Raw genomic sequence first — 11,013 nt, forward strand, 5'->3', positions numbered from 1 at the left:
TTAACTATCAATTTGTATTTCTTTTTTTTTTTTTTTTTCCCTCACAACTGCTTTATTGCAGAATCTTGAAGGGGGCGAGTAAATCCCACCCCGCTGCCCATCTCTGGGCAAAATGAAGCTGAAATGAAATGATAAAACACTCCACGAGCTGGGCAAAACCCTGTATGCTAGGACCTCTTAATCTGCTGCTCAGACAGCCCCAGCCCTGTGGACAGGGGCAGGATTGGGGTGTGGAAGGTCAAGCCTGAGTATAGTCCACTTCTGAGGCATACTCAGGCACCCATAGGAGACCTAAAGTCTCTGCTGACAAGTCTAGATTGAAGGGGGCCTGGGTTCCCAGAGTCTAAGTTTGGAGGGCTGGGGTCTAGAGCCCCGATTTGGGGAGAGGACTTGGTCTGGCAACCCAGACTGTAGGGGAGAGGGCTGAGTTCTGGAGTGCAGGCTTGGGAGGGGATATGAATGATAGAGGCTCTGTAACAGCCCAGGTTTAGGGGCCCTGGGATAAGGAGTACCGGTTTTTGGGATGTTGGAGTGGGGAGATTTAATCCTGGAGCCCAGGGGGAGCCCCAATTTGGGGAGGAGCTCCAATTTGGGTCCCAGAGGTGGTTTGGAAAAGGAGCCTTAGTCCTTGAGCCCTGGTTGGGAGGGCCTGGGCCCAGGAGCCCTGGCTCAGGGCCCTGCCTGGCTGCAGCCCTGGCACAGCACTTGGTCTCCATCGGGCACGAAGCCTTGGCCCACCAGGGAGGTGGAGCAGCGGGCACAGGCGAAGCAGCTGTGGTGCCAGTGGCGGTCTTCAAAGGACACGTACTTGCCTCCACCGAGTCCTGTGATGGGGCGCTTGCAGCTGCTGCACTTGGGTGCAAAGAGTTCTCCAAAACATGCCACACAGTAGGGATCTTCATCCCGGGAGGTGAACTGCTGCCCTGCTAGGGGTGTCTGGCACCCGGTGCAGACCAGGCATTCTCGATGCCAGGGCTGATCACGGTATGTCACGCCACCCTGTGTCAGCGTCTTGCTGCAGCGGGCACAGCGAGGAGCAAACTTGTTCTCATAGCAGTGCACTCAGTAGTGAGCACCCTTGTCGGGCACGAAGGAACGGGAGCCCAGCGGCTGCTCACAGCCGCTGCACAGGAAGCAGCGCTCATGCCATGTCTGGCCTCCATATTCCAGCTTCCGGGACCCCGGCATGACGGTCTCCCCACAGGCAGAGCACTGTGAGGAGAAGGCACTGCAGTAGCAGTCATTGCAGAGCAGCTCACTGTCCTGGCAGGTGAAGGGCTCATCAGCCAGGGAGCGCTGGCAGCGGCAGCAGCCCTCGTGGAAGTGGCGGTCTTCGTCGAACAGCTCCCTAGAGTCATGCCCGATCAGCTGCTGGCACTTGGCACAGGTGTTGGCGAAGGTGTCGTAGCAGGGCACGCAGTAGGGGCCGTTGTCTGTCAGGATGTATTTGCGGCCATACAGAGACTCGCTGCATTTTGCACAGTCAAAGGCCTCGCTCATGGTGACTGTGAGTGAGCCCAGTTAGGGACACAAGGTGCAGCAGGGTCACCCAAAGAAGCTGTGGCTTAGTCCCTTGCAAGAGCCCACGAAGCCGGTGGCCGGAGCGGGGAGCGGCATTCGTCGTGGGTGAGGGTGAGGGGGGCCCTGAAGCCGGGCCGCGTCCCTCGGTGGCTCCTACCTGCTGGCCGGGCCGCGTGGAGGCCGAGCGAGCTGCCGGGGAAGCTGCCGGCTGCAACCGGACCGTGTGGGTGATTGAGAGCGCGGCCCCAACCCTCCCGACAATTTGTATTTCTTAATGCCTTCACCTATTTTGACCTGCCCCCAACCCCGTTTCCATCTATCACGCTGATAAATCTAGTACCTATTTGGCACCATACCTAGTTATTACAATAATATTATGTATATTCCTTATGCTATACCCTATGTCCCCATGACTACTGTATAACAATCAACTTGTACTTCTTAATCCCTTCCCCTTTCACCCATCCTTAATCCCCCTCCTATCTTAAAGAAGTCCCCTAAGATTCCTTATAATACTGTTTTGGTGGTAATGAATTCCTTCAGCTTTGTCTTGTCTTTCCCAGACAGAAATGAAGAATATATTACAGGGAATCAACAATAGATTAGATGAAGCAGAGTATCCAACCAGTGATGTAGAAGATAAGGTAGTAGAAGAAGACACACTTATTTGTTCCATATCCTTTAATTCTAAATGACAGCCTTGCTGGGTGGACCAATCTTGGTTGTATTTTGTTGCTTTTCATCACTTGGAATATTTCCTGCCACTCCCTTCTAGCCTGCAAAGTTTGTTGAGAAATCAGCTGACAATCATATGGGGGCTACCTTGTAGGTGACTAACTGCTTTTCTCTTTCTGCATTTAAGATTATCTTTGTATTTAACATTTGGAATTTTAATTATGATGTGTCTTGGTGTGGACCTCTTTGGATTCATCTTATTTAGTACTCTCTGTGCAATTCCTCGGCTTGTATGTTTATTTCCTTCACCAGGTTAGGGAAGTTTTTAGTCATTATTTCTTTAAATAGGTTTTCAAGTCCTTGCTTTCTCTCTTCTCCTTCTGGTATCCCTATAATGTGAATGTTGGTACACTTGATATTGTCCCAGAGGCCCCTTAAACTTTCCTCATTTTTTGGATTCTTTTTTCTTTTTGGGGTTCTGTTTGGGTGTCTTCTACTACCTTATCTTCTATATCACTGGTTGGATCCTCTGCTTCATCTAATCTACTGTTGATTACCTGTAATGTATTCTTCATTTCTGTTATTGTATCGTTTATTTCTGACTTGTTCTTTTTTATGGTTTTCATCTCCATTTTTATGCTTTCTATCTCTCTTGTTGAAGTTCTCCCTGAGATCATTAAGCATTCTTATAACCAGTGTTTGAAACTCTGCATCTGATAGATTGCTTATCTCAATTTCGTTTAGTTGTTTTTCTAGAGCTTTGTTCTGTTCTTTTATTTGGGACGTGTTTCTTTGTCTCCCGATTTTGGCTGCCTCTCAGTGTTTGTTTCTATGTATTAGGTAGAGGTTCTATTTCTTCCAGTCTTCATAGAATGGCTTTATGTAGCAGGTGTGCTGTAGGTTTCAGTGGTGCAGTCTTTCTGGTCACCTGATCCATGCCCTCCAGGTGTGTCCCTTGTGTGGGTTGTGTGTGCCCTCCTCTTGTAGTTGAGCCTTTGTTGATAATTGCACATTAATGGAAGAGACGGACCCTAGGGCTCACTGGTTGTGAGGACTGGCCTTGACTCTAGCGGAAGAGTTGTTGTGCAGGGGCTGACCCTACAGAGCACGATCTGCTTCAGCAGGACTCTGGTGCCTGCCCAATCTTCCCCTTGGGTATGTCATACTTGGAGGAAGCCGGGTGATGCTCCAGCTCATTTTGAAGCTGGCCACAAGGGGCGCCAGCCCCAGGACCACCTTGGAGTGGATCTGCTGTATGTCAAGTTCAGCCACAGCCCGTGCCCCACCTGGGGCCATCCAGCAGGAGCCAGAAAGAAATCCAAAGATGGCTGCCACCCGTGCTGTGCTTGGAAGTGCCTTGAGAGGCCAAGCTGCGAACCAAGGCTGGCTCCTACTAGTGCCAGCTTAGGGCTGCTCAGACAGAGGCACAGGATATGCTCAAGCCAGATGCTGCTTGGCTGGGTTCCATGAACCTTTGAGAGCCCAGGAAAGTCTGCAGTTTGAGCCAAGGCAGGCAGCCTACATGAAAAAGCCACTGAAAGCAGCCTGGATGTGCCTGAAAGTTGGGCAGGGCCAGGTCTCTAATTAGTAGCGAATGAAGAACGAACTATGGAGACTCAGATACAGAGGCCGCCTGTGTTCGCATGCCAGGAAGGGGGAGGGTTCAACAAAGAAACAATGGCCTCCACCAGCTCCCCCGTCCAGGAGAAAGCTTCTCCAGTCCCCGTCCCAAGCCAGACAACTCAATTCCCCACCATATATCCCTGCCACCTTTTCAGCTGCTGCCCCAGTGCTGGAGCTCAGAGCGAGTGATTTCGTTGGTGGGTAAGTCCACGTGTGGTCCCTTTAAGAGGAGCCCCTGTGACTGCAATCACATTCAGTCTCACTCAGTCACAATCCCCGCTGGTTTTCACAAGAAGAAATAATGGGGACTCCTCTCCTCAGCATTGGAACCTGAAGTGGCGCTGGGATCTCTTGCCCTTCTAGGGGATGGGGAGGGACCTCCACAGTGGAAATAGCCCTCCTGATCTTTAAGGACCAGCCCGTTCTGTATCTCTGACCTTCCTACCAGTCTGGAGGTGGCTTCTTCCGCATGTGTTTAGTTGAAAGGCTTCAGTTCAGCTTGATTTTACGCAATTCTCAATAATGGTTGTTTTGTAGATTAGTTGTAATTTTGATGGGGTTGTAAGAGAAGGTAAATGCAGCATTTACCTACCGTGCTATCTTGGCTCAAGGATCAGTTTCTTGATCTTTTTTTTACTATACTTTTTTCTCTGTCTTTCCTTTTACTATTCTTAATTTCCATATGTTAATGTCGATATGAAAAATGAACATTATGTCAGTTTTCGCTCTATAAGGCTGAAGAAGATACCCTGGGGCTACACATCAGGAACACCACAGACGTCTTCAAATTACAGGATATGGTAACTGCCTTTGGAGTCTCAGTATTTGAACTGTTCAGCAGAAGTAAACTTGGAACTCTATCTGAGGGCAACCCAAGTAATTACAGCAATGACAACAGACCTAATTGAGCAATTAACATGTGACAGGCACCTTGCTAAACATTTTAACAAGTGTTATTGGACAGTAGTCATCAACCCCACAGGAGATGAAGGTTTCGAGAGCTTAGGTGACAAACTCAACTCACAGCTGGCAAGTTTAGGATCAAATCTCTCTGAGGCCAAATACTGTTCTAAATTACTTACCAGCTTGACTGAGCCCAAATATACCGTGCTTGAAGTAACTACTTCAGTCTTTAAAAGGGAATCTTCATTTTAATTTAGGTCTCCATGTGGGATTCCAGTGGGATGACCCCTAAATAGAATAGGCTCCATGAAGCTATTTCTGATTATATCCTGAAATTAAGTCTTCCCTTAATTTTTTTTTTTTTTTTTTTTTGCACAATGCAGGAGACACTGGTGCCTATTTACCTGAATAAATGGGATCTCTAATACATACTAGCAATTTTTACCAGGCTTCTAAATAAATGTGTAGAATATTTAGCCCTGTTTTATATGTCTTTGCTATGATACACTTCATATTTGCATGAAAGCTTATTTCATTTTTACCATATGTTCCTATTTATAAAATATAACAGATGATATTGTCATTAATGATTATGTTGCATAAGTCCAATTGTTTTCTAGACTTCTAAATTTAACCCTAATCATTCACTTTTTTTAACATCTGATTATGCTGGAAAAATGTAATCTATACTTTTATAAGAATCTGCACTACAAAATTATGGTGCTCATAGTTGTTCTGGCAGAAAATCCATAATGTATAGCTGTGCTTGAAGACTGAGTCAAAAGAAATTGTCCCCACTTACAGAAATTAAACATCATCTTATCAATATAGTATATATATTTTACATTTCTCAATATATTTTTTTTTCATTATGGCTGATGGCTAAATATAAATACAGACTCCTTGTATTTAAAAAATATATATATTTAAAGTTAAAGAAGAAAAAAGATTATTTGCAATAGAATATGATAAAAGAAGGTTCACAATTATTGGTTTGGTTTATAACATCAAGCAAATGCATCAGAATGCAGATAATATGAAATCCTATCAAAATTGGTACTGTGTTGTTTATATAAATTGAAATACTGGCAAAATTAAGTTAAAATGGTCTTTTTATTTATATCTCCTTGACCGTTGACTCCTTCAGAGTTTCTACTTTTTAATCACTTTTATTATTATCGTTTTACTTTTTATATATTTCCTAGTCTTATTCTTTTCAATGCTGCTAAACTGGAAGGGAAAATTTTGAGATGCTGATTTTTTTTTGTTTTTTTTTTTCTTTCAAATTAGCTCTTGTTTTCTTCCCTTTGCACCATTACATCACTACCTGTCACCCTCATTTCACTAAAACATGCTTTTTCTTTTTGTGAAATTGTGTTCAGATTTCTCTCTAGTAATGCTTATCTCTAGTAGAAAAATTTCTCTAACTACACAACAGTTAAAATAAAACGAAGAGTTGTCAGGTAACAGAAGAGGCATATGACAGCCAATAAGCTTAAAATGAATGTAGAAGGATTAAAGATTAGAATCTGAAATAAATAGGAAGCCCGGAAAGAGCTGATAAAGGTATTTGGTGAAAATTCATGTTGCTGCTTATAACAATTACGGGAAAAAATCAAAACGGAAAATATGTACCATATCTACTCAACACATTATAAGCTTCTCAATGAAATCAGAAACAAGAATCTTTAAATCATTTGCTCATGAAATTTTCAAAAATATAAAGAACTATCACTACATTTCCTGGGGACTTCCTAATAGTGAAGCATCTTCACTGATATAATAATGAAATGTCAGTTAGTGCCAGCTGAGGCTTTGTGGCCCATTTTTCAGGTATACACAATCAAAAGTTGAAATCCAGTAAGATTAAGAAGATAGTTTTATAAATAATCTTAGGAGCTGCTAGAAAACAGACTACTTTAAATTGGCTTCAAAAAGTAAATAAATAAAATAAGACACTCCAAGCATAAAATGAAGGTTGCAGAAGGTTACGAAAATTCAACAGCAGAGGAAATTAAATTACAGCCAAGCTCAAACTTATACAAGATCTCTTTATCAATAGAGGGTTAGAGAGGGTTACTCATTTTATTGGTATTCTCAAATGTATAAAACAGAACAGGTAAAAAATAAGATGACTGGAGAAAGAGGATTCTCTTCTTTTGGTTCCTCAAGAATGCAATTTGAACATTCAGTTAATGCAAGAAAAAGAGGAAAAGAAGATAGGCTATAATCTAATTTAACTCCATTAAGAACAATATGTGCTACTCTTTTTCACCCAGTTTTACAATATGGCATATATAAATTAAACCACTCGATGTGTTCTTTTTTTTTTTTTTCTTCCCTCCTGAAGAATTTATACACGGAGGAAGAACAAATCTAGGATCTGCTTCCTTTTTCTATTTCTTTCCTTCAAAATACAATCTATTTTGATACTTTATTTTTTTTTTTTTACATTTCATATGAGGGGGAAGAATAAAAATTGAGAAATTAATATTGTATATGCCTCATTTCAGTATGACAATTTAAGATGGCTGAAGATTGGACATCATAAAGTGGGGTTTATGGTTTCTCCCTTTAAATATGGACTGACCTGTGACTACTTTGACCACACTAGTTTTGGCCTTAGCATTTAAAAAGCCTTGTAGCTTTTGCTTTGATCTTAGGAAGCCCTCAGACAACATATAAGTAATTTGACTACCCTGCTGGTGAGATCACATGGAGAGACCTAAGATTACATGGTAAAATGAAGGGGCCAGCTGAGCCCTGCCTTCCAGCTGTCCCCTCTAAGATGTCACACATGTAAGTAAAACCATCTTGGACACCCAAGATAAGCCCAACCAATGGTTGAACTCCCCCAAGCCCCAAGTCACCTCAATTATTCTCAGGAAAACAAAGGAACTGCCTAACCAAGTCTTTCCTGAATTCCTGACACACTCAACTGGGAGATTCAAGAAATCATATTGTTTAAGCCACTGAATTTTGAATTAGTCTGTTAGGTAACTGTACGTCACTGGAACAGTGGGCATACAAGCTGATTTTAAGCAAAGGAGAAAGACATATCTTTGAAAATATCTCAGAGTTTAAAAAGAAAAACCTACTTGATCACCCAACCCCATATGGTAACATTAATTTAATCCAGCTGGAAGTTCCTTTAACTCTGAAGTAAGAAGAATTGGCCCCTATCAGACATAAAGATAATTGTCAAGTTTAACATGAATGTATGCAAAATCTAAGACTACCTAAATATATTATTGTTTTTAAAATAGTAAAGCAGATTTGTACAAAATTCTAGTACACTATATTGACTTTATAATAATGTATATCCAAATAATGTATATCCTCATATATAGTGAATTATTTTACCATATATTTATTGACCTTCAACAACATGCAAATCCTTTTCTAGGCATTAGAGATCATATTTTATTAAATATAACTAACATTACTAAATAAATAGGTGGCTAGATGTTTTATGTATGTCTAAAACTTTAACATTGAACAACCACCAACTATGTGTCATTATATTTCAGTGACTTCAGTAATATCATTTAACTGCTTTCCCATTTTAGACTTTTTTTTACAATGATCATGTACTACTTGTATATACACAGTAAAACAAATGCATCTTTATATGTTCAGAGAGCCAACTGAGAAGAGAGTGCCTAAGAGTAAAAACACACGATGACTTTGTTTTGAACCAGAACAAACTGTAATGAGACCTACTCAAGTGATGTCAAGAGAAGAAATAGCTTAGAAAGAGAAGGTTAAAAGGGGAACATTTATTCATACTTTATAATTTCTTCCTAGGCTAACCCCGGAAATTCAGGAACACCTTTTCATCTACTGCCAATATATTCTCATCAGCTTGGGAAAAGTGATCTGCTTGAAAAGACTGTCAAAATTTCATTTAATGTGCTAGCCTGAAATAATGTCTCCATGCAAGTATTCACATTAATGATATGAGTGTTCATACTTTATGTGAAGGAACAATATTGGTGTAACCAGGTCACTCATGCACATCAGGATACTCCCATCTTATAATAAAAGAAACTCCCCACTACAGTTTGATCATGCTCAGTGACTTGGAGGTAATAAATGAGTAAGTCAACAAACTAAACAACAGATAAATAAATCAACTGCCAATAACACTCTTTCAAACCATCCAATCCCCTGGGATTGATATGTTTAATTAAGGAAAATAAATTGTGTTATGTTGAATCACTAATGATGTTGTGAATCAAATAGTATTTAAATGATTTGTCTTGCAATATTTGTGTACTAATTATATTATTCAATAATGTATGAGCAGGCAAGATAAAAGAAATAGAAATAAGATTTATTTTATCATGTGGTGAGTTATCCTTTATGAAATCATGAGCAATTAGCCACTTCTCTGAATCAAAACAGGAAAATGAGAATCATAATGAAACATAAAAATTTCATTTATTTAAGTCACAGTTGTAGATTTAGAGTGCCATTTTGCAATGAGTTTCCAAAACCCATAAGTTTTGGTCATTATGGTGAATACCTTCCATTTTCTCAATGAACACAGTGTGATTAAATTAGGATGATGAGTTACACCTGACTTAACACATAAGCAAAGAGAACAAGGCAGAAATATTAACCAGACAAACAATAAAATCCAGAAGCAACAGAATATCTATTGGCTCTGCAAGTAAAATATATAAAGATGCAGGCAAGGTTTGATGCATAAACCAATATCTTAGAGGAATTACTTCTTATCCATATTTTCTATTACTCTTATATTATAATTACTACTCCATATGATGACCTCTTATTTAGGGTATATTTAGTAAGTTAGACTCAAGAACCAATTACCTGTATTTGAATAATTGTGCAGCCTTGGTTTCCTTACCTCTGCCTCAGTTTCCCATCTGGGCCACAGTATCCTTATTTGAAAGAGAGTATAATGATGGTACCTACCTCATATTATTATGAAATTTAATAAACTGATAATGCAAAGCTCTCAGTTAAGTGTTTGTTCTATTATAATTGCTATAGAAGAGTCAGATATGATTCTTAATTGCTTCAAGGTCAGAAAATCACTGCAATGGTTTGAGATTTCATATATTTTTAAAATACCATCCAACAAATCAGATGGCAATTTTCTCCTCATAGCTAGAAGGACTCTTTAAATACATCCCTGCATTGTCCTGAACAAAATCCTTTTAACTTTCCCTAACCTGATCCCTATAAGTAGAAAAATTTGAATCATAGGCTTAATCTCATCAGGGTTCACACCTAGAGTTGAGAGTGGGGTCAATCACAGCTGTTCCAAAATACGGTTGCCTAAAGTTTCAAATGTTTTGTGTATGATTTAATATATTTGAATATATGAGTCGATATCTGTACACTACATGTGACACGCTGAATGCAGTGTTATAGTCCACTATAATCTAACATTTAAGAACCTATTAGATAATAAAGCATATGTGTATGAGTGTAAATGTATACACATTCTTAGACAAAATGTATGCATTTTGGAAGGGAAGATAGAATTTTTTTTTTGAAGTGTTTACGTAATAAGTGAGGTCAAAACTCAGACAGCTTTGAGTAGATAGGAATTGGGAAAATTCAAAATGGAGAATATGATGCAGCATAGTACGTTGCAATTCGGTGCAGGAAATTGACAAAAAAAAGTTCATATGAAGGCAGTAAGAAAATAAATACAACAGCAATAGATAGTGTATGTCAAAGGAGTAGAAAATAAAGTTCAAGGAATGATTGATTGTCTTTACAATCAAGAGAAGGAAATTGGGCTTGATTCCAAGTGGGGAGCAGTAATAAGCCCTTGAGTACTTTACTAACATGATGAAACCAGTGTTTCACAGGGATTAGTCTGACTGAAGTGGACAGAGATTGCTGAAGGTAAAGAAACCAATTACCCAACTGTACAGTAACTTACGATTGAGGTGATATAGCAGTGGACTGAAGCATCTTCAGTGGAACAAGAAGAAAATAATCTAGGACAAGCTTCAGTGAATAACTAATTTAGGAGATGAAGGAAAATGTCTAGATCAAAATTTTTCTGGGATTTTAGTTTAGTAATAAAAAAAATCATGGTAGTACTGATATAAAGTGGAGGAGGAGAAAAGTTAGTATTACGAAATGAATACCAATTTTTAATTGCTGGGTTTGTTATTTCTTGAAAATAGGAATTTAAAAGTGGAGAAATTGCAGTAGCAGTCAAATACATAGGGATGAAGTTCATATGAGAGGTCAAAGACGGGGCATCTCAGGAGAGTCACCTATATCTTCACACATTTCAAA

General features: G+C 39.9%; 1 protein-coding gene across 1 annotated transcript; it reads right to left on the reverse strand.

Annotated features, from left to right (window-relative positions):
• Window positions 1-302: 302 nt before the first annotated feature.
• LOC117030510 (four and a half LIM domains protein 3-like) lies at window positions 303-1,589 on the reverse strand. Its single transcript, XM_033120623.1, is given in 1 exon segment — window positions 303-1,589. A coding segment is annotated over 1 exon segment (831 nt). The 5' UTR covers window positions 1,501-1,589; the 3' UTR covers window positions 303-669.
• Between the last annotated feature and the right edge of the window lie 9,424 nt (window positions 1,590-11,013).

The sequence above is a fragment of the Rhinolophus ferrumequinum genome, chromosome 11 (genome assembly GCF_004115265.2).
Source record: "Rhinolophus ferrumequinum isolate MPI-CBG mRhiFer1 chromosome 11, mRhiFer1_v1.p, whole genome shotgun sequence".
NCBI classification, from domain to species: Eukaryota; Metazoa; Chordata; class Mammalia; order Chiroptera; family Rhinolophidae; genus Rhinolophus; species Rhinolophus ferrumequinum.